This window comes from Protopterus annectens, chromosome 6.part0 (assembly GCF_019279795.1).
Source record: "Protopterus annectens isolate FY-2018-M chromosome 6.part0, PAN1.0, whole genome shotgun sequence".
In the NCBI taxonomy this organism is placed as follows: Eukaryota; Metazoa; Chordata; order Ceratodontiformes; family Protopteridae; genus Protopterus; species Protopterus annectens.
The window spans coordinates 1,839,391,576-1,839,419,569 of record NC_056737.1 but is presented as its reverse complement, the minus strand read 5'-3'; the positions used below and the strand labels follow the sequence as shown (position 1 = coordinate 1,839,419,569).

At 41.7% G+C, this 27,994-nt stretch overlaps 1 protein-coding gene across 4 annotated transcripts in view; it reads right to left on the bottom strand.

Moving 5' to 3' along the window:
- GLS (glutaminase) overlaps positions 1 to 27,994 on the bottom strand; it is a 1,896,678-nt gene that overhangs the window by 1,298,286 nt on the left and 570,398 nt on the right. For all 4 annotated transcript variants that reach the window (XM_044075192.1, XM_044075191.1, XM_044075190.1 and 1 more), the window contains exon 10: positions 1,623 to 1,689. In XM_044075192.1, the coding sequence (XP_043931127.1) occupies positions 1,623 to 1,689 (67 nt within the window). The remainder of the gene's footprint in view (positions 1 to 1,622; positions 1,690 to 27,994) is intronic.

Below are 27,994 nucleotides of genomic sequence, written 5' to 3'. Positions count from 1 at the left end.
TGCTTCTGAAAACTGGCCAATATTAGGTTAGCTTGGCATATAACTCAAAATGCCACTGAGGCAGTGAAAATGATGATGGTCATGTTTATAACTATCACAGAAAAAAAGTCCCTGCATGATAAGCAGTGCAACTCACCATCTTCCTTTACATACCAACCTAGATGACTGGACTGATATTTATAGCCCTCCCGGAGAAAGTGTGTGTGACCCAAAAGAGGGAACTGTTATGGCGTATATAGTTATAAGACTAAATGGCCCGGAATATCTATGAAATCTATGCAGAAGCAGACATTTTTTTCTCATACCTGATAAATGCCTCCACAAATTTTCCACAGTCTAGTTCAGGAGGTAAAACAGAACATGATCAGCTCAATATTTTTCTGGATGTTATCATTTGAGACAGTTCTTTGTCAGTTAATAAAGTCATAATACATGTTCTGACAATCATAGCTGGTGACTTATCAGATAATATTCAAGGAAGGAATTAATCCAGATTTATGACATTTGTCTCACGGCAGGGCTAGCCACCCGGCAATGTAAACTTTGGCTCTAGATTACTGTCACTGTTGAAGTGACACCCGAATCCCCATGTGCAAAAAGGGAAAAAGGGGTTGTGGATGGATAGATTTATGATACTTGTCATGACAAGCTAAAAAGCAAGGTCTAGATTTCTCGATCATATGCTTTAGCTTAATTTTGTCTGATTTTGAAGAGACAGATGAAACTATAGTCACTGTCGACTCAGACACTGAGGTTGACAGACCCAGCACCAAAGTTTCTCTGAATGTACAGGATTTGGTGGCTTAAACGGAAAGCTTTTCTTCACCAAGATATTTAAATGTTATCTTTCTATTTCTTGGGGTATAAGGAGAAAATGATTGATAAATGTCACATTTATACACACACAGCTCATCAGAGCAACAAAGACATTTTCATTGCTTGTCTTGTGGTGGAAGTTTATTTACAAAGTTGTATTTTTTGAATGCACTGTCCAGGTTACCAGCAAAAATTGGTCTAACCAAGAATAAGATGCAGCAGTACAACAGGGAATAACATTAAAGATTTTTTTCATGACAACACAATAATACACACTACCAAAGATTTACACTTTTTTTGTTCATGAAATGCAAATGTTTCATGACTGCAGCCAGAAAACAACAAAAAGGTATCACCTTGTAAAATGGGAAAGGCAAGAAAATACCAAAAGACATCGGGGAGATGTACACGGAAGAAAAACGTAAGCATACTAAATTTCAACAAAAAGAAGAAATACAATCTGTAACTGGCATCAAAAGTTTCATGGAGAGATAAAGGAAAAGTCAATTTACAATGATCTGTAGAAAAAAAAATAACATGAAATAAGCATTTGCAGCCTGAGGCCATTACTCTAATGTGACTATGTTTTACTTTGGCAAAACAGATCTGGAGAAGGTCTTTTTGCATAGCACTGTGGAAAAAGTTAGGTTAGCAGGCTGAAAAAAGTTTCACATGCCGAACTGTCCAAAGTCTGATCATATTAGTCCAGCTCTTAACAAGGCTGGATCCCTTCATACCATATTTGTCAGTAACTTTGAAGAAAACTGCAACAACAGAGCAACCATCTTGCATCTTAATGTACACACCTTTTTTTCTTTTAAGTAGTATCCTATTGCAAAGTTTCTATCACCAGATTCTCTCTCAGACTGGAACCTAAAACAAAAATATATACTGTTAACTATTTTCTGCCACCAAGTACATGCTTCTAAACATTTAAATATTTAATGAAGTTTCAACTCCAATTCTGAAAAAGAAGCAAAATACAAATCCAACTTAATTTATAAAGTTCAAAGGTAACAGCAATCCAGTTATATGAAAATCTTAACATAACAGCAAGTCTTCAAGAGACTCTTGCAGCTGCACAACATCAGGGATTTCTTCTTACTGTCATTAGTCAGTTACTGCCTTTCCAGCAAAGCACACAAGAACCAGCCTAAGATAACCAGCATCTCACAGTAGTGTGCCTCTGGTGACAGAAGGATTTGTACCTCCACATAAAGCTAGAATTACATCACAACATTTTCAGCCTTTTTTCAGTCAGAAATCAAATGTACTTCACAAAATAATATGCATAACCTGGGCAGACTAAAAACGAGAGCACTGCAGGGGGATGATGTGAATCATCTTTAAGATCTACTGTTAGGTGCACAGTTCACACAAATGCACTACATTTCTTTCAGGAAACAGTGTTGCAGCAGTATCAAAGTTAATACAAAATTCCAAGCAGTATACCTTACCTGACAGTTGGGCAGATATACTAAAGCACCTCAGAGAACAGCCACGCCAAGGTTAACTGTTCTCCTGGACGAGATATTTGACCTGTAGCACCACTTTGTGAAAGTGAGGTCAGTTGTTCAAACTGCAGTCTCAGATACCTTTGAGCAGGTACTTTGCTTCTCTCCATTTCTGTCTTCTGTCCATGGCATCCTTTGCTACAACTATTCCCACTTGCCTCTTCTAATGTCTTCACACCTGTCTATATAATAACATGCTGATATCCCTGTAGCATAAGCCATCTCGGTCATTACGACCAACTCTTATCCAAAAAATCTCTGCTAAGCATAATTCCATTTTTCCATCAATGTTTTAACTTTGCAAACTGTTTCTTGAAAAAATATACTACAGCATTTAGTACATCTGTAAATATGTACATGTTTTACATCCATCTATAAATATTTTTGTTCATTTCTTATCTGATCCTATTCACCTGCACTGTCTCTGTAAATGGCCGATGTAACAGGGTTGTCCTGCTGTGGAACAAAAATTGGAAACCATAATGCTTGGCTCAACGTAAACTCTGATATAAGCTTAGATATGAACAAAATAGTTTTAGTAAAATCTTGTCCAGACTTGAGCCAAATAAGGAGGTCTGCAATTCATTTTATAGTTGATATGACTATCATAAGAAATTGTGCTCTCCAAGGTGGAATTTTCTGATCCACTATCGGTGTAACTGTCATGAAACTAAAAGCCATTCACGAAACTTACAGGATAAACAAGCACCATTACCAGTAGAGTAGAAGGATAAATCCTTGACTGTGGCTCAGGCAACCAAATTTTCATTAGTGGTTCACACACTTGATGTAGCTGGTAAGTAGGATGGGTACCACCCATGGAGGGGTGCAGGAGTGGAGCAGGACATGCACAGCCACAATACCCTGCAGCAAGAATAGTATTGCAGTGGGCATACTTGGGGTGGACTTATGGCTCACCAAGCCATGAAATTATGGTAGCCCTCATTTGCAAGCACAGAGGAGTGTACATTTGCAGAGGAAGGGCATTGTGATTCCCCATGGTGATCAGCAGCCCATCTCTCCACTGACGGGCAGGGTGAGTGATGTACACAAAAAAGTACAGTTGTGTACAATCTTGCCATAACAGTAGTTGTCCTTCTCTTCGTCATTGCATTATTCTTTAAATAACAGATTCCCTGCCACGGGCAGCCCAACATCTGGACAGTATATAAAAGCCTTTGGATTTTATGGACGTCGTATCTCATGTGTACATTCCCTGCTCAAGGCGTAGGACATAAAGGTGACATTTGGATGTACATACCTCAGAACTGAAATGTCCCAGGAGGAACAACAGTCCTAGGAATTAGGAGGAACACGTGCATCCAGAAGGAGAAAAAGGGAAAGCAATTCCAGGCCAGGAAGATAGAAGAAATAGGGCAGAGCAGAAGGGGGAGGAGGGAGGGAGTGAATACTACAACAGTGAAGAAAATGACATTTACTTTTGGTAAGATTTTATACAACTGTACTATCTTCTTCAATATCACTGTTGCAGTACTCTACAAAAGGGAGAGCACAAAAGCTCAAGAGGCAACTTGGCAGGAGGAAGGCACAGAGGAACCCTTAAGAAACTCATGCAGGATAGCTCTGGCAAAGTCAGCCCTTGCTCTGGAAACAAGAGCCAATTTTGTAATGCTTAGTGAAAGTGTGGACAGTGGTGCAAGTAGTAGCCTCAGAGATGGAACTGGTATCCAATCCTTTGAAAAAAAGCACCACAGGAAGGAACAGTCCTAGTAGAATGAGCTTTTATAGAGGCAGAAAGACATTTACCATGAAAGGAATAACAAAAAGAAATGGCCTTAGAGATCCAGGAGGATATGGTTTGCTTAGAAACAGCCAAACCCAGAGATCTGGGATGAAAAGAAATATAAAACTTGCTCAGATTTGTGAATGGCCTTAGTCTTATCCAAATAATATCTAAGCTGTCTATCCAGATCCAAGGTGTGAAAAACTTTCTTACTAGCAGACTGTGGAGAAAGAAAAAGGAGGACAAATTAAGAGACAATTTGTTAACCACCTTGGGCATGTAAGAATGATTAGTACAAAGAGATACCCTGTCCCAATGAAAAAACAAAAAATGAAGAACAGCCATAAGAGCCTTGAGTTCAGAGACTGTTTTAAAGGCCAAAAGAAGAGTACTCTTCCATGTAGAATGCTGCAAGGAAACAATCTGCAGGCTCAAAAGGAGCCAGAGTCAATTTTTCAAGTACAAAACTGAGGTCCCAAAAAGGAGAAAAGGCTTCCTGGGAGGCCTGATATGAAGGATGCCTTTAAGAAATTGTTTGACCTTAAACCTAGAGGCAAGAGGAGAAGTCAATGGCAGAAAAGCAGAAATAGCTGAGAGGTGAGCTTTAACCGAAGAATATGCTAACCCAAGCATGAAGCAATTCACACAAATAAGACATACCCAGAGGGAACTCCTCAGAAAATGGATCCTGGTTACGAGCAAGGCACCAGACAGAAAAATGTCTTCCATTTGGACATATGTTATTTCCTGGTAGTGGGTTTCCAGGCCTCCTGTATAACCCTAAGCATGAGCTCCGAAAAAAGGTACCTTAAAAGGGATCAAAACCCTATCGCCCACAATGTCAGCTGAAGAGTGGATAAGTGAGGATTGATCAGAGACTCGTTGTCCTGTGTGAGTAGGTCCACCTTGTGGGGTATCTTGTGGTGACTGCCCCTGGCTAAGTGAAGAAGGGGGGACCAATGTTGTCTGGGCCAAAAGGGAGTCACCAACAAGATTTTGGGGAAGTCCTGTTGTATCTTGAGCTGGAAACTTGAAATCAGGGTAAGAGGAGGGAAGGCATAGAGAAAACACCCCTTCTAAGAAAAAGATAGGGCATCCACCTTCCAAACCAGAGGACTTGGGATTCTGGTGCAAAAAAAGAGGAAGTTGTTTGTTTAAACAGGAGGAAAAAAGATCTACCTGTGAAGTACCTCACCGATGGACAATGTCCAGAAACACATCTCTGTGAAGCATCCATTTGTGAGCCTGTGCACTAGGCCTGCTCAGTCTGCCACTATATTTTTCTCTGAAGAAATGTTTACAGCCTGAAAAGCCACTTGATACTGGACAGCTAGATCCCAAACCTGAACAGCCAGTCTGCAAAGAAGGTAGGACCATGTCCCCCCTTGTTTGTTAATATACCACAAAACTGTGGTACGGTCTGTTAAGATTTTGAGAGGCTCTGGAAGAAAGACAGAGTGAAAAGGAGAGTTCTCATCTCCTTTATGTTGATGTAGTCTGACCTCTGATGAGGAAGCCGGAGACTCTGGACATTGAGGGAACCGAAGGAGGCACTCCACCCCTTATCTGAGACATCTGAGAAAGGTTCCCATGAGGGGACTGGGGCTGAAAAGGAAGTCCTGGGTTGAGAGAGAGTTGATGAATCAACCACTGTAGCTCGATTTTGAGGCATGGAAGAAAAAAAAGAGACCAGAAAATCTAATGGATGTCCATGTTGCAGCCATATTGACTTTAGGAACTACTAATTTTCTCATATGAAGTCCGGCTAGAGGTAGCGCAAGAATGACTGAAGCCATGAATCCTAAAACTCTGAGAAATTTCCTAGCTGTAACGGTAGCCAGAGGAAGAAGGATTTGAAAAAAGGTAATTGAAACAAGAGCCATTGGAGGAGGCAGGGATGCCAGCATGGGAATGGTCTGTATCCTGCAACTGAGAAACACATGATCCTGAAAAGTAACCAGGACTGATTTCTGACAATTTACTGTAATCCCCAAGCTCTTTAAGAGACAAACAGAATACTGGAGATGCTGAAGCAAGATCTCAGGGGGAGGAAGCTTGAATGAGTAGAGCATGAAATACGGAAAGATATGAAACCTCTCATCCTGCAAAAGGCAATCACAGGAACGAGGCACATGGTGAATACTCTTGGGGCAGTTGAAAGGCCAAAAGGTAAAGCAGACAACTGAAAATACAAGTAAGAGACAGAGAAATGCAAAAATGTCCTGAAAACGAGATGAATTGGGGTATGAAGATAAGTATCCTTTGTTATGAATATAGTGTGCCATATGGAAACGAACACAATTAGGACAAGAACAAATAGAAAAACATCTTATTATATTGTATGGGATAATTTACAAAATTTGTTAAAAAAATTTTAATTTCAATAGCATGGTATTTTAGTTTAATTAATTGATCTGATTGTAGTGGATGTCTTTGTAAATACTTTAGTTGTTTTGTTGAATATTATAATAATACCTATTTTTAATTACTTGTATAAAATTGTTATGATATTTCTCTTATATGTTAAAACAATAAACCTGTTTTGAAAAAAAAAGATAAGCATCCTTGAGGTCCAGGGAGACCAAAAAAGCCTGGGGAAGAAACAAAACAGGGTTTGAAAGGACATCTGAAAAGAAGGGACCTTCAAAAAGATGTTGAGCTGAGAAAGGTCCAGAATGGGTCTCCATGTGCCTTCCTTCCTGAGAACCAGAAACATTCTGGAATAAAGCCCTTTCCCTTCCTGGGAAGGGAACACAGCTTGAATGGTGCCCTGTGCCAAAGGGCCCTGAAGCAGTTCTGGGAAGAAATGAAGCTGTTCCTGAGGAGGATAAGGAATATCCGGTAAAGGAGAAAAGGATTTCCATACCATGAAGTATCCCTGACAGATGATGGACAGAACCCAAGAGTCTTCAGTGACCAAAGAGGAATAAGGGAACCCGACTCAAGAAAAGTAGTAGCAAACTACCCGATAAAATCTAGCTTGCCCTGAAAAGGTAGTTTCTGAGCAGGATGAACCCGCCTAGAACCCTTTGGGACGAGGGTGAAGCTGTCTGCAAATAAAGACAGATTTGGATGTATAATTTCTTTGATACCTGCAAGGCCTTACCTTTATCCTGAAGGGACTTAAAAAGCTCAGCAGCAGAACCAAACAGGTTCTTATTATCAAGAGGAGCATCCAACAATTTAGCCTTAATCTCATTAGGTAAAGGTTGGAGATGAAGCCAAGAGTTACATCTCTAAACAGAATCAAAGGCAGCAGCCCTAGAGGAGATATTTGCTGCATCATAACTACATTTAATAGAGTGGCAAGTCACTTGAGAACTTGAGCCCAGTAAAGAGAAGACCAAAACCTTCTCATCAGAATAAAGGAAGTCAGTAATTGCCTGGGAAGCCTGAGAAAGAAGGCTAAAACATACACCTGGCTCATATGGGTCTGGTAATCAATAGCCCAAAAACCCAAGGTGGCCAGAGTACATAACTTTTTTCCTAGCTGTTCAATAGCTCTACTGCCCTTGTCTGACGGAAGAAATTTAGCAGATGGCAAACGTTTATAGGGATTTGTCAGAAGAGACAGACACTATAAAAGGGTCAGCAGATGGACATTTGTATAGAAACACTGCTAATACCAGCAACAACTACAAGTAAACACTTGGTTATCCTTGATGATAAATTATAAACCAGGTGGGGGAGAGGGACAAAAAGATACCATTATCTTAACCTGTATATATGTAATTGGTGTGACAGATATGACCCTTCTCATAAGTAACTTCAATAAGTACACCAATCATCTTACTGAACAGCACATAATCAGTCTCAGTTTCCTCTCTCCCCAGCTACCTTACAGATCTGAGCCATCGGTAAAGCCTAGATGTACACAAGTAAAACTTTCAGAAACCTGCTTCAAGAATAACTTGCTGTTACATAGTCAGAAATCTGTTTCTGCTACAGATAATATACAGATGGAAATCACTTGTGCATGCTATATATCACAAAAGTACAGTTGTGTACACTTGCCATAAATGTAGATGGTCGAGTATATTCACTGTTGCAGTCATTACATTTGCGTTATTCTGCTTGCAGTAGCCCTCAGTCGGCCTGATTAACAAAGTCTTGGGTCCTGCATTGGTAGCAGTCCCTTCTTCCATGATGTCAGGTCATCAGGGGTATAAAACATGCAGCCGACGCCATTACAACAGTTTTTCTTGCCCCAGATGTCAGGTGCTCCCTAATGGGAAGCAATTAAATCTATAATACAAAGATACACCTCCAACAAAAAAGTAAATACACCAAAAAGCTTTTTGAGCATAATAAGTGTGAGTAGAGGTATAGCCAAAAGAAGAAAGGGGGCTGGATGGAGGGTAACCAGGACTGCAACAGTGAATACACTCGAACATCTACATTTATGGTAAGTGTACACAATCGTACTATGTTCTTCATGTTTCACTGTTGCAGTCAGTACATTTGGGTAGATTTCAAAAGCTATGGTTGGGAGGAGGAATTTAAATAGAATTAGGATGAGCTATAAGGCCCTGCAAGGCTGCAGTGGCAAAACCAGCTCTGGATTTAGAGAAAATTGGCAAATGATAATGCTTGGTGAAAGTATGTACAGAACTCCAGGTAGCAGCTTCTAGGATGTCCCTTGTAGGGACACCCCTGAGAAAGGCTGTAGAAGTAGATGCAGCCCTGGTTGAATGGCGTCTGATGCCCTGTGAGACAGGTTTTCCATGGTTCTTATAGCAGAAATGAATGCAGTGGCCTATCCATTTTGAAATGGTTTGCTTTGAAATAGCTTTCCCCTCTGTCCCTGCAAATGCCACCAGCAGTTGTTTAGATTTCCTTTGAGGTTTAGCCCTGTCCAAGTAGAATCTCTTTTGTTTGTGCACATCTAAGGAGTGCAGTATCTGTTCCCCTTTATTCTGTGGGTTAGGAAAGAAGGTAGGCAAATCAATGGACTGATTAAAAGCCACACTGGATACCACCTTGGGCATGAAGGTGGGATTTGTCCTGAGTGACACCCTGTCCACACTAAAGATGATGAAAGGCTCCACTGCCATAAGGGCCTGTAGCTCAGATACCCTTCTTGCAGAAGTGATTGCTAAAAGGAAAGCTGTTTTCCAGGAAAGGAATTATAAATCTGCAGTAGCAGCTGGCTCGAAAGGAGGAAGAGTGAGTTTCTCCAAGACAAAGTTAAGGTCCCAGGCTGGAGTTGGAGTTTTCCTCGGTGGTCTTAAATTTTTGGCCCCTCTGAGGAACTACTTGAGCAGTGGGTGAGAGAAGAGGGGAGGGCTCTGTGCTATAATGAGCTGAAATGGCTGAGGCATGAATTTTGATGGAGGAAAAGGACAAGCCTGTATGAAGCATCTCAGTCAAATATTGTAGAATTTGAGGTAAATTCGGCATTGCTGCACTCATCCCTTGAGACTGGTTCCAGGTACAAAATCTTTTCCATTTTGCAGCATAAGATTTTCTAGTACTAGGCCTCCTAGCCTCTAAAATGATAACCATCACTGATTTACTGAGAGGTGGTAAAAAAGAGATTAGGTAATTAGCCAGGCTGCTAGGGTCAGGGTTTGCAACTGAGGGTGCAGAATCTGATTCTCCTGCTGAGACATCAGGGAAGGAGTCTGAGGCAGATGCCATGGGTCCAAGCATGAAACACTGCGCAGGAGGGGGTACCAGTGTTGGCATGGCCAGCCTAGTGCAATTAAAACAGTCCTTGGCTTGTCCAGTTTGATCTTTAATAGTACTTTGGAGAGCAGAGGAGGAAAGGCATACACTGAAAGGTTTTTCCAGCTGAAGGATAGAGCATCCACTTTCCAAGCTAGTTTGTGGAGAATCCTTGTGCAAAATTTGTCCAACTGATGGTTCTGGGGGGAAGCAAACAGGTCTATATTTGGGCTCCCCCATTTGCTTATCAACATGTTGAAAATCCTTGGTTCCAGTTTCCACTCATGTAGGTCCATGAGGTTTCTACTTAGTCCATCTGCCAGTGTATTTAGTTGAGCTTGTAGATTCACTTGGTAGCTCAAGGCTGTGTTCCACAAAGCCATGGATAGTCTGCAGAGGGGGTAAGAGTGTGTAGCCCCCTGCTTGTTTATGTACCATTGGTTGTCCTGGAAGAAAGTGGTCCTTGAAGGCTGTCAAAGCATTCTGTAGAGCTAACATTTCCTTTTGATTTATGTGTAGGTGCATTTGACTTGGGTTCCATTTGCCCTGAATGCACTTCCCTGCTAGGTGAGCACCCCATGCATAGTCTGATGAGTCTGTTGTTAAGGTTTGGTCGGCAGGGGGTAGTGTGAATGGTAGTCCCTTGTTTTGGTGGCAGGCCTCTGCCCACCAAAGGAACTCTAGACGTAGGCAAGGTATGATAGGAATCATAGCTTCTAGATCCTGTGAATTTTGACACCATAAGCTTTTGAGATACCATTACAGTTTCCTCATATGCAGCCTTGCATATGAAATTAATAGAATGCAGGAGGCCATGAACCCCAAGGCTTACAGTTATTTGCCTTGCAGATAACTGGGTTTTGTGGTCAATTGTTTGAAGTAGGTTGTCAAATGAGTCCGTTTCTCTGGCGTGAGGAAAGTCATATGGGAAGTTGTATTCAAGCTTGCTCCCAGGAATATAATTTGTTGACAGGGTACCAGGTGTGATTTTTTTTCATTTATGATGTACCCCAGACAAGTCAGTACCCTTTGAACAAAGGCCAGATGATTCAAAAGTATGCCCTGGCTTTCTGCCTGAATTAGACAATCGTCCAGGTATGGATATATTTGAATATTTCTTTGCCTGCAGAATGCAATGACTGGAGCTAGGCACTTTGTGAATACCCTGGGCGCAGTAGATAAGCCAAAGGGCAGTGCAGAGAACTGATAGTGCATATAACCTGCTTTGAAGTGTAGGTATCTTCTGCAAGACTCCGATAGGGATGTGCAGGTATGCTTCTTTTAAGTCTAGTGTTGCCAACCATACATCTTTGCCTAGCATAGGAAGCTGCTGGTGAAGAGCCAGCATCTTGAATTTTGCAATCACCAGAAAGGTATTTAGAGTAGAAAGGTCCAAGATGGGACACCATGTACTGCCTTTTCTAGGTACCAGAAAAAGTCTTGAATAGAAACCTTGTCCCTTTTCCTCTTCTGGTACCAACTGAATAGCCCCCATGCTTAAGAGAGAGAGTACTTGATTTTGGGCCTCTGCCCACTGATTTGGGGGTAGATCTGGCCACCTGCTTGGTGTTGGTAAGGTGTGAAAGTGAAATCTGTATCCTTGGGACACTATATTTAAAACCCATTTGTCCTGGGTAATGACTTCCCAGTTTTTGGCCTGCAGACCAATCTTTCCGTCTAAAGAAGCACTCAAGTTGGGAAGTGCTTGGAAGTTTTAAAAGCAATTAATTGAGACAGTTTTCCGTAGGGGGGAGTCTTACTACTCCCTGATTTGGGTGCGGAAACCCCCCACTGCTTAGTCTTGTGTGTCCCCTGGGACTGAAACCTGAGGTTTCTGCTGTGTCTGGGTTTGGCTTGACAAGACCTGGAAGGGGCTGGAAAGGACCAATTTTTAGAGGGCCAGCGCCTACTAAATCTAGGAGGCTGGACTTATAAGAAATCTTTAACAGTTTGCATAGATTTAGCTTTATCTTCCATCTTTTTAAGAACTTCCTCAGCCTTGTTGCCAAACAGGCGGTCCTGATTTAATGGAGCATCCAACAATTTAGCTTTAACATGATCATGCAAAGATTGCTCCTTAAGCCAAGCATGCCTTCTAAGCACAGACCCAGTAACAGCAGCCCTGCAAGAGGCCTCTAATGAATCAAATCGACATTGCAAAGTATGTTTTCCAACCTGTTCAGCAGAATGCACTAAATCCTGTAATTCTTTATTTTCCACACAGTCAGGAATCAACAAAATTTTCTGTTTAAGCAATCCAATAACATGTTGCTGATACTTTAACATATGAAACTGGCAGTTTAAAGCCCTAATGGCCAAGGCTGCAGAAGTGTAAGCCTTCTTACCCCATCTATCCAGCGCTCTGAAGTCTCTATCAGAAGGGGTAGGATTTTTAGCCATAGAAGCCTTAATGCCCTTGGGTCCTTGTGAAATAGTCTCTGGATCCGCAATAGGATTTTTAAAAAGGAACTTGTGTGAATCAGGAACCCTGCAATATCTGTCAGGTGATCTGGGAGCAGGAGGCAAAGAATCAGGGGCCAAACTAGATTCTAAAAAGGCATCATCAACAATGTCTAGTACAGGAGGAATAGCTAAAGGCCTATGCTGATGCAGGAGTAAGAAATCCCTAAGCCTCTTTTTTTAATCAGAAAAATCATGGATTTCCCAGTGGAAATGCTCTCTTAGAGTATGTAAGGTTTCACCAAAAGAAAAAGCCTCTGGAGGGGAAGCAGAGGGAACAGAGTCCTCGGCATCAAAATCCTTATAAGTAGATAAGGGCAAATCCAGATCATCAGAAGAATCAGAAAAATCAGAATCCTGGTCAGAAGATTCATAAACAACTTCAGTCCTACTTCTCTTAGAAGGGGGAGGTTGGCTTCCCCTGATTAGAGTTATAAGATCTTCAGCCATTCTTATCATTTGTTTTTTAGGCATAGAGGAGCATGCGGCCTGGGCGTCAGTTTTTTTAGGCATGGTTCGAGATTTAGGCCTAAATGAAGAAGGAGGCATTGGTTTAATATGCAAGTCCGTAGGCCTGAATACACCCTCAGAAGCCGGTGCCTGCACAGCGGCTCCGGACCCATCCAAGGTACAGACATCCGCGGGTTCCATAGTTGAAGCATCTCGTGGCATACCGGACTCCGAATGGGTCTCAGTAGAGGCCTGCGAATCAGAAGTAGCGGGTTTCAGGGGCTGCGAAAGTGCCTCACTGAGTACTGGCGAACTGTTGACTGGCTTAGGAGAAGCATCGTTGGTAGCTTTTGACCTCTGTGGCCTGTCACTGTCTTTACCTTTGCATTTTTTCAAAATCCCGGTAGTCGGATGGCTAACCAACAACATTTTTGGATAATTAAACCGAGAACCGAAATATTTAGAGGCAAAAATATACCGACGACAGATAGTGCACTGATTAAATAAAGCACAAAACCTACAGCAAGGTACATCGTGGTCAGGGCCAAGGCAAGGAATACAGAACGAATGAAAATCTTTATGAGGTATTTGCTTTCCACAAGTAATGCAATTATTAACTTTTACTGACATCGGTAAGGAGCAAGAAAAATTTTCCCCAACGGGGTGCTTAGCTTTAGTTGAAGACTTTGGTTTTGAAACTCGAAAACGAAAATTTCAGGAGTCGGCCGACCGGCACTTACGAACTTCTTCTGCTTTGGGCACCACACGGTAAGAAAGACTGATGTAATGACGTTGGCTGCATGTTTTATACCCCTGATGACCTGACATCATGGAAGAAGGGACAGCAACTGACGCAGGACCCAAGACTTTGTTAATCAGGCCGACTGAGGGCTACTGCAAGCAGATAACCTAAATGTAATGACTGCAACAGTGAAACATGAAGAACATTTATTTGTGTACAAGTAAACATTTCGAACATTTGTACAGATCACTTATATATGGAACTCAGATAAGTCCACCTCTTGCTTACAAAAGATAATCTGCATGATAATGGAACTTAGACAATTCCACTTGCTAACTAAAGATAATCTACAACTGTTGTAAATATATACATGCATCGTTTTTGTTGGATGAATTACTTCTATTGTATGTTATATGTACAATACAATTTTCATTGACAAAAAGTAAAATAAATAAAAACAAATAAATTTGGAATTCCTATAAAATTGGATGGGAAATAGGAAATTCAACCCAGGGATCACCTCTGTGGCTCTGCTCGACAGTGGCACAGGAAAATAATTTTCTTGGGTGGCAAAAGCCAGGGTACCTTTTTGGCTGGGCTTGTACAGGCCCCAGGGCAGATAGCCTAGTAACTACCTATGAAATAAAAAAAGGTTTACTTGACAATTAAATACACAAAGTCACTGCAGTCAACTGGCATGCGGTTGAAAAGCAGTATTCAAATGGGCAGAATGCAGACTCAAAATACACTGACTACACTACAATGAATGGGTAGTGCAGTTAAGAGTATCTGAGTTTGGCATTGTGCACAGAGAACGCAGTTCAGTGAGGAGCAGGGAATTAGCCCATTTCCTCATTGCAGTGTGATCTAGGAGTTGGTATATACAAGTTGCAGGGGGGTGTGGGGGGGGCAGGGGGGCTTCCCCGCTGCTAAATAGTAAAATACATGTGCTGTTGACTATGGAATGTCACAGTACGTGAAGGTGTACAGCATGGGTGACTGAAGTCACCTCCTGCTATGTCAAATATATCAAACTACGGGTGTCAATGTATTCAGTTTCAAACTGGCCAGAATTTCGCTGTTCCCGATTCAGGATTTTGGGTCAGCCATGTGACCAGTCGACCCATGCAGTTTCTAGGTTTCAACAGTAAACCATACAAAAAAAAAAAAATTCTATATTAAAGAGAGAGCTCATCTGGATGTCACAGGTAATAAATACCTCATATGTCTTAAGTGATGAATGGCAGATGCATAAATGAAGAGGTGAACACACCTAGACTTTAAACACATGGATAAGCAAGTCCTGACTTGAATCAAAAACAAAATGAACAAAGTGCCTTGTTTAAAGTGTATGGTCACACTGTAGGACAGAGTTGTGGCATATGGTCCTCTTTAAGAGAAATCTTGCCGAGTGGATGTTCAACAGGAAGTTCACCCCAGGGATCACTTCAGTGACCTTGCTTGACAGGGATACTGGGAACTAACTTTGGGCAGCATGATGCTAGGGAATCTTCTTGGGCTAGGCTTATATAGGCTCCAAGGCCATTAGCCTAGTACACAACTATGAACCTATGAAAAACTCATCAAGCATCTTGCCCTGGTCATTTCATATTTATTTGGGCCGTGTTTTGAATAAAAAGCTTTGTTAACTTTTTATTTAAACTACGGCTCAAAATTTGAATTTTCTAGGCTACATCAACTAAGAGGTCAGAATTTAATGGAAACGTTTTTGCATCTGTGCAGAATGTCAGCATTAAAGCCTTTGGATGTATTTCCTATTTTCATTGAGTTATGTCCACAAGGTTAAAGGTCAACTTTAACTTTCACTGGCATCAATACCAGAAAAGAAAAAATTACGAGTGCTAGTTTAAATGGATTTCAAAGTAAAAACCTTCACCAATTTGGCAAAAATGCTAATCAGCATTTTATAAACCACACAGGACTGTGTTAAAAGGTAGGCCAGAGAGTGAGACAATACACTTTATGGCCAATGAAATAAATGTAGTCCTCCAGCATGTACTAACACTGAAAATCTCTTCCATTAGGTTGTGTACAATTACTCTTGCTAATTTCCTTCTTTCATAATCTAAAATATCTCAAGAGAAAAAAAAAGAGTGGAGCAATCAGATAACCAGGTTACAGTTATACTGGTTTAACAGATTTTCAAATGAAATGGGGCACTCTTGTCTTTCTGATGTTTTAGGAGGTTATGTGTAGTAGAAACGTGGCAACTTGAGGGCTAGTAAGATCAGGCAAGTAAAGTCTGCTTCTGTCTTCTGTAGTATCTGCCTCAGTGCAAAAGGAAGGAATAGCTAGGTGAGACTCCTGGTCAAAATCAATGGTCTTCCACAAAATTTGGGTATGCATTTGAGAGCAGATCTTGAGTACTGTCTTGAGAAGCAAATTAGTTTACCTGCACAGCCCAGTCATATTTCTTCTGTATACAAATATCATGTACCCTGTTTCCTCTTCTAAGATCCAGATTCCTGCTCAGTGTTTCTGACGTATTACACTGCTGTGCAGGAAGTTATAATTACCTGAAACAACGGACTTTTTTGAATGAAAAGCTCGAATATAACCATGGCTTCCCTATTGGGGGGGGGGGGGATACACTTGTCTATAAAATAGCACATTATTGTTATCTGTTGTGATCTGAAACGAGGTTGGCCGCAGTGATGCAGTGGTTGGCGTTGTCGCTTCACAGCAAGAGGCTCTCCGGTTTGATTCTCAGCTGGAACGCCTTCTATGTGGAGTCTGCATGTCCTCCCTGTGGTCGAGTGAGTTTTAAAGACATGCAGGTAGGTGCATGTGTGTCTGTGTGCCTTCTGTGAATGTTGGGTGTCAGGCTGGCGACACCTAACCGTGAAAAGCCAAAAGACATTGCTTGTCGTGATCTGAAATGAGCTAGGTGAAGACTGCTTCTGAAAACCTTAAAAGACAGCAAAAGTAGGTTAGGTATCAGATATAATTGCACCCTGGGCTCAACTTAAAATTTATACCCCCTAACCTCCCCAGAAGGCACACAAATTAACTCAAATGACAGCCTTTAAGGGTAAACACAAAACTATAAAAGGGGCTAAAACTAAATGTTGAGAAACCAACAACTCTTACCATAGCAGATGCATGCTTTACTGTACACCCAGGCCAAACAAGATCTAGTACCGCAAACACAAAATATCTAGTAATGGTAATTCCAACCTTGTTAGCATGGCTTTGTTGGCTGAACTACAAAAACACTAATGTGATACTAACAAACTTCACTACTATTAATAGAAAAAAAGGAGGCTTAATAAACTCCCACTTGGATGCCATTAAATCTCCTCGGAAGAAAAATAGCCAGAGTTAACGGAACAGAAAACAGTGACATTACAAATGTATGTTATAGTTTGAATAATGAATGGAAAATTGTTAGAATGAATGCAGTTAAAAAAAATAAATTCTCAAGGATCCCAGAAAATGCAGAAGACTGTGAATGGCTGAAATGAAATGATGTGGTGCTCCTCTCACTCAGACCTGAGAACACTGCACTTTGCTTCCCTGATTACTCTTATCAGATACACCACAGCTTATACTAGTTCAGTCTAATAGCAATCTTCAAAGATTACCCTTAACAAGACTGTTCACCCACAAGACAAAAGTAGTTTGAGGAAAACCACATCTATGCAGATAATGACCGTCTCTCTGCAAACAGCAATGGGGCCATACTGCTTAAGTGTACCTCATTATGAGGAACGTACCTTATTTGGGGTGTTAAAAAGTTAATGTTCCTCAAAGTTCCACATTGAAAGGGTCTGTCACACATTCAGTGACTGGATTCCTTTTTAACTGATATCCATTGCAAATAGAAAAGAATCATTAAATCATTAAAATATATTTTTATAAGTTTGTTTGTGTCTTTCGGCTTTTCCCGGTTAGGGGTCGCCACCTAGGAACTCCGGTCCGCTAATGATTGGCAGTTGATTTTTACGTACTGGCTTGCCAGGCCTGACGCACAACCTTCAACGAAGGTACGCCCATTCACGCATGTCTCCACGCAGAAGACGCTCTAGCTGAGAATGGAACCGGACAGCGTCTTACTGTGAGGCGAGTAAACAACATATTTTAACTATCCTATGACCTCTTAGTTGAAGTTGTTAGTCAGCCATTAGTGTTTCACATTTTGCCCATTTGTTCCACATTATGATGGCTAGTGTTCCTCATTTTGGAGATGGGAGGTTGAGAGTTATGAATGGGGCAGTCAGTTTATTGCATTGATCTGATGTACTTTTCACTCTTTCTCAATGAATGGGTTATGGATTCAATCCTCTGATCCGACGTGGCTGCATACTTTAGACTTTTGCTCCAACTCTCAAGCTCCTCCCTCTACCCATAATGCCCTAGTCCATCCTCAATACCACAGATCTTGTTTGCCACCATTGTGCTGAGATACAGGGTCCTTTTCTCGAGCAATTTTATTAGTGATTAGTGTTTCTTGTTCTCTTTGAGAAACAAGAAAAGGAAAATAAAACAAAACAATCACCAACCACAATGAGTACCCGGGTCCTTCCAGGAAAATGTTCAAAACAAACAGAAAGAGCAGATGGACCCAGTAATGACAGCAAGGCTTGTAGATAAAGCCGTCTTTAATACACAAACAAAATCAGGACATAAGTGCTTTCATAGTATCACTACTTCATCAGATGTAAATCACAGTAGCAGAACCCATCCTTAAATACCATTAGAGTAAGTCACATGTAGCAAGCCATTTACAAGTTAAAGGAAAAAGCACTATAAAAAACTTTTTATCACTAAAACAAGAACGCTCTACAAAGACAAATAAAAAATGTTTAAAACAACATCCCTTTATAAAATAATTAAAACCAACATGTATAAAATACACAATGACATCAATATCTAAACTAATTAATTTTCTCCTCAAGGCTCTAGCCTTAAGTTTAGGTTTCAGTGGAACCCTATCATTCAGGCCATGCCCAAAATCCCCTCTCATTCTTACCATCCATTTTGACTCCAACTGTTTTGTTTGATTTCTAATATCTCCCTTTCTACTACTTTCCATAACTTGTCCAATTACTAAGAATTTAAAATAGTGTGTTGTATCAGTCTCAGAGACATGCTTAGAGAGCACTCACTGCATCAGTCTTACCTATACGGTAATAATGCTCCTTAATTCTAACTTTTAATGCTCTGTCCGTTTTACCAATGTAGAATTTTCTACATATGATGCAGTGTGCCAAATAAACAACATGGAGAGTGTTACATGAGGCTTGAATACTAAACTTATATGTTTTATCTTGGTCGGGGTGACTAAACACCCCACAACTGTCCATATATTTACAAGCCTGACAGTGTCCGCATGCTATGGTACACCCATCACGTACAGTATACTGTTTCTGTTTAGGGTAACATAAACGTCTCTTACGCGAACACATATTCTTGTAAACAAATGATGGTCTAACATCCACTATATCAGTGATGTCTCTGTTGTCAATACTGTCCAATGTTTCTCTAGAACTTCCTTATACAGTCTAACATCTCTGGAATAAGATAGACTCTCAACCTATTATTTCTGTCCACCTCTTTTTCAATTTTCTTCTCATACTTCTCTCCAAAATAAGGTCTAGCTCTAGTGTCTCTTAATCTGACTACTGTTTCAATATTCTCAGTGATCTCATGATGTTTATATCCCCTCAAGGCTAATGCATCCTTTGGCAGTTGATTTTTACGTACTGGCTTGCCAGGCCTGATGCACAACCTTCAACGAAGGTACGCCCCATTCACGCATGTCTCTACGCAGAAGACGCTCTAGCTGAGAATAAGCAATCTCCCTCTTAGTTTTTTTCTTTTGATAAGCATGGGATTCTTTACTATTTCTAAATAGTATTTTCCTTATTTTTACCATAAATGGTATTCTCTATCTTACCCTTTAAGACAGAGTAATTATTGATTACCACTGCTGGCAATTCTTCTTTCCTTTCTTTATCCTAACACTTTTCTAACTTAAAAAAAAAAGAAAAGGGGGATCTTTCCTTTCATATTTTCATTAACTGTTTTTCTTGCTTAAGTCCTTTTTTATTGTAGGACTGACGATCATTACTCTCCTGTCATGGCTGACACTGACAGGATTCAAAAAATGCACTTCTTATGGCATTAAATCCCTAAACTTGGATGCCCACAAGGAGTGTGTTTATCATCTCAGAGCTGCCCATCTGGATACCAATTGCAATATTTATGCTTCGTTCAATTCCAGAGCGTTGGCTGACACATGCAACAAACTTATTGAAAAGGACTCCTTTCTCCTGCTTTAGCACCGCCTACTGAGACAACACCCTGCCCCCAACAAAACTGTATCCTGTGTACTCTGATCCAAAGGCTCGATCTTCAGATCTGAAATTGTCAGATCACAAATCTTCGGATCCAATCATAACATCAGCCAGTCCTACAGCTTCAATTGCAGATCGTAGGCCTCCGGATCCTGGCACTTCATGCAGCCAAAGAACTCAATTACCAGAATTCATCCTGGATCCAATCTCTCCTACTCTGCATTTCCCTTCATGCAAACTCCCAAGAAGAATTCCAGACCCCAGTCCACCACCATCCTCCAAGGTCCTCCAGAAATCTATCAGAAGCGGATGTGGACAGGATGATGTGAAAATTTCTCAGAGCTCAGATCCAGATGGGGGGTAATACCTACTCCATTCCCTAATGGATCAGTGAGTCTTCCTATCACTACTTGCACAATGCTGTCTCCCTCTCCAATCTGTCCTACAGTTTCAGAGCACCAAGATCGGACAGCCCTGAGTTAGAGCCGAAGAAAATCACTTCTTCGACTCCAACAGCATCCCTGACATGTTCTGCTCCTATATCTTAGGATCAGAACAGGTCCCAGAGCTGAAATTTCAGCATCAGGTCCATACGGCCGGGATCTACTCAGATGTCATCAGATCCGTTTTTGCCCCTCAGAGCCTTTGCACTGGACAGCATGGGTCTGGTTCCATTCTTGAGGCATGGATCCAGCAGGAGTTGTGATCTAACTGTACTGAAAGTCTCGGTTCTAATGTGGGTGGCCACAGTTTCTCCAGGTCCATCTGCCTTTGAGGTTGTGGAAATGACTTTTTCTCTTCCTAGAGAACCAGTCTCTCACTCCTTGGATCCACTCCCTATACCATCCTCGGTTCGGAGCCCTGAGTCAATCAGGCCTATTTCACAGGAACAGCCAGTTCCACCTAGCTTCGAATCAGTTCCTGTACAGGAACTCCCCCTCTATTCCAAAACCTCCCTTGAACATCCCCTGGAGAAGATCCATCTGAAGAGAACATGGAAGAAGATGCACACAGATTCCCTTGCAGGAATTTGTCATGGAGAATACTAATTTCAATGAATGAGAAGGGCCCCCCAGATCACCATCAGATGATGTCTCCTTTGGAGACATATTATAGATCCTCCGACAGAATCAGTCAGAAAGGTGTTGGTCTTCCAATAATCCTTCTCTACAGAAATCAGTATTTTAGGAAGCTTTTGGTCTGGCCCAGCTATATCTTGGTTTACTCCCCCCAGCGGATGAGCTCAGTGATTTATTTTCCTATCAACCATGGAAGGAGCTGGACACAGCTGAGCCCATTCCAAGATAACCTGACAAAATCTTAGGTCCTCGTAAGGATAGACCCCACTGGAGCAACGGAGTCCCAGCAGATGCTACGGTGGTGGCGTCAGCCACAAACAGCTAGCAGAACAGAGTTCGTCTGTCCATCCACCAGGCAGAGATTCTAGGCCACTGGACAGATTCGGAACGCGAGTCTTTGCCTTGGCGACTTTCGTCTTGAGGTCTTTTAACTACCTGGCCATTTCACAAGACTAGAGAGAAATTTGACTAAGAAACTATAAAAATCTTTCTCTGAGTCCATGTCTGCAGAGGATGTCAAAAGATCATCCTCTCAACTGCTCACTATTTTGTAAATTTCCAAAGCTTCAATGAGGCATATTTCATGCAGCTGAAGGCACTTCACAGGATGTCAGTTCAGGCATTGCCATAAGCAGACATTCCGGTACAGTCTATTCTACCATTTCTTTGCAAGGATGATTAAACATGTTCTACAGATCTTCAGGATGCATACTATCACATCAAAATAGACGTGTGTTCCTGAAGACACTTCCACTTTCGGCTGGGAGACCGTCACTACCAATTCAGAACCCTGCACTTTGGACTCACCACAGCCCCCAGGGTATTTACCAAATGTATGGCAGTGGTGGCAGCTCACTTGAGACTCAAACGATTCCGATCGTTTTCATATCTAGACAAATGGCTCCTCGCCGCCCCCTACATGTATCTACTTCAACAATCCAGGGACTATTTACTCTAGATTTGTCAGTCGCTGGGAATAACAATCAATTACTCCAAATCAAACCTAACACCTGTACACAGCTTAAGAGTTTACTGGTACACATCTGAACATGACAATGCAAACTGCATCCTTGTCAACTCATCACATAAGTACATTCAGATCTCAAGTTCATCAGATTCATTCCTGTATGTCTTTTCCAGTCAGATCCATTTTTCACGCACTGGGGTCTATAGCAGCAGCAATAGTTCGACTTCCTTTAGCAAGATTCTCTATGGGTGTTCTTCAATAGACTTTAGCTGCTCAATGGACTATTCTTTGCTGACCCCAATCTTTTCCTGTCAAGCTTACACTGATTTGCAAACACCACATCCACTGGTGGATCCAGTCAGGCAACATTTATCTAGGTAGACCTTTTGTTCTACCCCCCCCCCAAATGGTCACAATGACTACGGACACTTACCAAATGGGGTGAGGGCATTACTTGGGTAAGACGGTCCAAGGCAAATGGTCCCCTCTAGAGGCCAATTCACATATCAATGCCCTAGTGATGACAGCAGCCCTATTAGTGTGGCAGGCATTCCAAGATGCTCTTCCTCTACGGACTACTGTGATTCAGACATATCTGTTGTCTGGTACATCAACAAACAAAGGGGAACCCAATCTTACCCCCTCTGCAGAGGGGCTATGACAGTGTGGCAATATCCACAAACCACTTTCGAGTTGCAACGCAAATTCCAGGGGTGGGGGGACAATGCATTAGCAGACAAATTAACCAGGTCCATTCTGATGCCTCACAAGTGGCCTCTCTCAAGCAATCAGTGGTGGAAGAGACTTTCCATTGTTGGGGCCAACCTTGCTGTGACCTCTTGTGTCTCCCCATAACAAGTGCAGCAGGTATGCCCTGATCTCCCCTCAGGGGGAGTCACTTAGAGATGTTCCAGTCTACATTTGGCTATCCGGTCTCCTTTATGTTTATCCTCCACTTCATTTAATTCCCAAATTTCTACAGAAAACAATTCGGTTGAAGAGCTCAGCCATACTCATTGCCCCCTTCCGGAACGGACATTATCCTCCTTGGATACTGGACCAAACTCCAGATCTCCTCTCACATCCCTCAGGGGATGAGTCATCCCAATATCCAGGCCTTCAAACTGTCTGCATGGTTTCTCCACTTTCAATAACTGAGACAGCCCAGGATTTTTTCCCCAGTATGTACCATTATATTAACCTCACAAAAAGATTCCACCAAGAAAGTTTACAAGAGCAAATGGAAAAGATTTTCCCTCTGAGCATTGAAAAATGATGTTGACCCTTTTTTAGTCCCGGTTTCTGCTGTTCTTGAAGTTTTGAGCGTTCTTTTTAATGAAGAAGCTAGTTTTTTTTTTGTTTTTTTTTTTTTTTAACGATTAAACTGCAATTGGCAGCCATTTCAAAACTTTCATACAGGAAATACAGAAAATATTATTTGGCTTCTTCTAAATTATGTAAAGCCTTTCTAAAAAGGCATTTCTCCTTAGACCACCAATAAAGGATCCTTCACCTCCTGGGGATGACTGTTGTTCTGCAAGGTACGACTCAAAAACCCATTCAACCTACAGTAAAAAAATTATCCAAGATTTCTCTCATGGAAAGCAGTCTTCTTAGTAGCGATCACCTCTGCAAAAAATATTTCTGAACTCCAGGCTCTCTCATCAAAGACTCCCTACATTATTTTCCATAAAGAGAGGATTACGTTATGAACAAACACTTCTTTTTTACCTAAAGTGGCTTCTAAGTCAGACATTAACCAATCCATTCATTTACCGGTTTTCTTTCCAAATTTTTCAATCAAAGGACAATACATGCTACATCTCCTAGGTGTGCAAAGACAATTACATTTTTATATACACAGAACAAAACATATCAGAAAATCAGATAAGCTACTTGTTTCTTTCTCACTAACAAGACTGGGTTATCCAGTTTCTAAAGTTATATTACCTAAATGGATTACAGATTCTTGGATCTGTTCTCAACAAGGCATTTCCCTCCTAAGATCACCTAAAGCCCACTCAACTAGATCCATGGCTATTTCATCTGCTTTTTTGGTCAAGAACCTCTATTGATGACATTTATACAGCAGCCACATGGTTCAATGCTCATATCGTTGTTACTCATTACAAATTGGATCTAATATCCAGAAGCAGAGCTGCCTTTGGCTCAATAGCTCTCCAGAACATCCTTCCATGAGGGCCACCCAAGATTAATGTAGATGGGGACTCCATCCTTCTCACTGAGGAAGGATGAAAAGGTCAACATCAGATTTACAAGTTATGTCCTCACCATAACTAGGTATCTGTGTTGTCCATTTTCATTCTTCCTCAACTACCCCCCCCAATCCATCCCCATTCCCAAAAATCTTCTGGAGAAACTGCTGGATTATTTATTACTGGAATTTACAGTTAAGGGTTTGAGTCCTATTCTTTCTAGTATCTCTTTATTTAATTTAGGAGGATTTTATAGCAACAAACTTGATCTGAGGTATTGAGGATCGACTAGGGCATTGTGTGTAGAGGGAGGAGCTAGACAGTTGGATCCAAAGTCTAAAGTATGCAGCTGAGCTGGATCCGAGGATCTAAACCATAATGCATTCATTGAGGAAGAATGAAAATGGACAACACAGATGCCTAGTTATGGTGAGGACAACTTTTAATTCAAGACGCACAGGAAACATGGCTTCAAAGTTCACTTTCTCTGTATGAATACCTAATGAAACTTTCAGGACTGTAAATAAAATCCTCATAATTCTGAACTTTCAGTGCGACTATGGAAGGTAAGATACTAATTCTGAGATTGGGGTATCGTGGAGTATTTTCCCCACCCTTAAATACCGCACTCCTAGACACAATATATATTATGAAGCAAGCCCCCACCCCACCAATTAATGGGGTAATGGGTAAAATTCCCTTATAAGAACGGTTTAAAGTTGTAACAGTAGGTTTGGGAATTTTCTGTTTTTTGATCTTGCAGTTTAATTTTTCAGTGTTAGGCCAACCATCAACCAAGTCTATCGAACTGTACTAAATAAGTTATGTACTCACCATAACGTACCATGTGAGTTGTTCCATCTCGCCTTCATTCTTTACTGATGGGTTCAGACCCGATCCATAGGCTCCGATACGGCCGTTTGCAAAGCTCAAGGTTTACCAGTAGCTCGAGTCCAAGACCCTTATCCCATAATGCACTGCTGGAATTACCTCAGATCTTGTTTGCTGCATGTACTATATCCATATAAGTGAACTACCCTCCCACAGAGAGGAAGAAGAATTGAGCAACCAGGATGAGACAAGCCACTAAATCAACTATCAGCCAGGTGGGGGAAGGAGGGAGGGACGCAAGAATGAAGGCGAGATGAAACAACTCTCATGGAACGTTATTCTGAATACATAACTTCTTAATGTGAAGTTGTTCAATCTCGCCGTCCATTCTTTACTGATGGGTAGCGTCCCTAGCACCCTCAATCTCGGGTGGCTCATGGGAGTACATTCTTCAGGACCATAGACCCAAAGGAAGCCCTGTCCCTGGAGGCCTTATCAACTTTGTAATGAGTGATAAAGGTATGAGGTTTAGACCAAGTGGCTGCAGCACAAAAGTTATCAAGGGGCAATTTGGCTTGGAATGCAGAAGATGTAGAAATTGCTCTGGTAGAGTGAGCTTTAATCTTGTGTAGTAAGGGCATATTATATTAGCAGCTGAATAAACAAAAGTGATACAATCAGATAGCCATTTAGAAAGTGTTGCTTTACCACTGATCTACCTTTTCTAGCTTCAGAGAAAGATACAAAGAGCTGGTCTGATTTTCTAACATCTTTTGTTCTGTCCAAATAATATTGGAGCTGTGTGTGAACGTCAAGTTTGTGCAGCATATACTCTCATTTACTGGAATGGTTAGGGAAAAAGACTGGCAACTCAATAACTTGATTGATATTAGATTCTGAACAAACTTTGGGCAAAAAGGAGGGGTTTGTCCTATGAGATACTCTATCAGCATGAAAAATCAAATAAGGAGGGCTGATAGATAAAGCTTGAAGTTCTGACACTCTGCGGGCAGAAGTAATAGCCACCAGAAATATGGTTTTCCATGATAAAAATTTGAGATCACAAGATGATGCTGGTTCAAACGGGGGAAGAATTATACGAGACAGTATAAAGTTTAGATTCCAAGGAGAATAAGGAGTTTTCACTGGAGGCCTCATGTGGAAGGTTCCTTTGAGAAAGGCATTGGACACCTTGTAAGACATTATGTTTGGCCCATCAACTCCGAGATGAATGTTAGATATAGCAGCCAACTGGACCCGAACTGTTGCGGCTGCCGCTCCTTTATTAAAGATCATAGTCAAGAATTCTAACATGGACATCAAGGGGGCTTGATAAGGATCAATGTTCTGCTTAGAGGCCCATATGGAAAATCTCTTCCACTTACTAAGATATAATCTTCTGGTGGATGGCTTATGGGAAGACAAAATGATCTGCTTTGTCTCATTGGAAAGGTTATGAAGCCTGGCTATGAGGGGAACTGGAGCAGCCAAGCTGTTAGCTTCAGTGATCGCAAAGAAGGATGGAGGTCCTCCGACGGATGTGTCAGAAGGTCCGGAACTGGGTCCAGAATCCAAGGATCCTCCAAGAGATGATGATGAAGAAATGGGAACCAAATCTGCCAAGGCCAATGAGGGGCTACAAGAATGATGGTCCTTCCCAGCAACTTTGCTTTCTGTAGAAGTCTGGGTATCAATGGGATTGGAGGGAATGCACAGAGGAGACCCAGGGGCCAATCATGTACGATTGCGTCTCTCGGGGGGTTCTCCTGGAGGGGGAATCAGGGCAAAGTAACTTCTGCATTTCATCTTGATGTGACTGGCAAAAAGATCGCAGCAAGGCCGGCGCCATTTGCGGAAAATCCTGTCCGAAATCTCTTTCTTGAGGGACCACTCATGCGGCAACAAGATTGTCCTGCTCAGTTTGTCTGCTATCACGCTGGATCTCCCCGGGATGTGCATTGCCAACAGAAAGCGCTGAGAGGAGACAGCCCACTGCCAAACTCTGAGGTCTTCTCGGCAAAGAGGGTAAGACTTGGTTCTGCCTTGCTTGTTCAAGTACCAGACTACTGACATATTGTCTGTCTGAGGAAGAGAGTCCTGGAAGTACTGCAACGCGAGAAGTACTGCTCTCATCTCCAGAACATTTATATGCAGATGTGACTCTTGATCTGTCCATGTGCCTTGTGCAGTCTTTCCCTGAAAATGCCCCCCCCCACCTTATCAGGGAAGCGACCGTGGTCACAGTGGCTACTGGAGGGGGTAGTACAAAAGGGCATCCTATGGTTACATGAAGAGACATCAACAACCACTGGAGATCTCTCTTGCAAGAGTTCATAATTAAAATAATGTGATTCATTGGAAGTTCCTGATAAGACCATTGAGTGAACAGCAGCCATTGACGAATCTGCATATGCATCCTTGCTAATGGTATGGCCAAGATCGCTGCATCCATCAAACCCAATACATTTAAAACTTCTGTGGCTTGTGCTCTGCCTTTCGATACCAAAGAACTGACATGCTGGTGAAGAAGAAAGACCCTCTTGATTGGTAGTCGTAGAGTGGTGGTTGAAGTGTCTAACTCTGCCCCTATAAAGACTATATGCTGTGATGGCGACAAGGCAGACTTTTCTGAGTTGACTGTAATGCCCAAGTGATTGCAGAGTGTCAGAGTATATTCCCTTTCCTGAATCAGTTGATGCCTGGTGGTGGAGGTAAGGAGCCAATTGTCTAGGTACAGAAACACCTGGAATCCTAGACACCTCAGGTGAGCCATGACCACTGCCATGCATTTGGTAAACACTCTGGGAGCTGTAGTGAGACCAAAGGGCAGGGCTCGAAATTGATAATGATTGGCTCCCAGCCGGAAAAGCAGATGATCTCTGGATGGCCTGGCCATTTTTATGTGGTAGTACGCATCCTTGAGATCTATCAAGCACATCCAATTGTCTCTCCCTAAAAAGGGAAGTATAGACTGTAGCGTGACCATCCGAACTTCTCTTTCTTCACAAATTAGTTGAGTCTGCTGAGGTCCAAAATGGGTCTTCAGCCCCTGTTTTCTTTGGAACCAAAAAGAATCTTGAGTAAGTTCCGGATCCTGTTTGGTCTGCTGGGACTGGCTGAATGACTCTTTTTCTAGCAACTTGTGGACCTCTATAGTTGCTTGTTCCCTGTAACTGGGTGGAACGTCC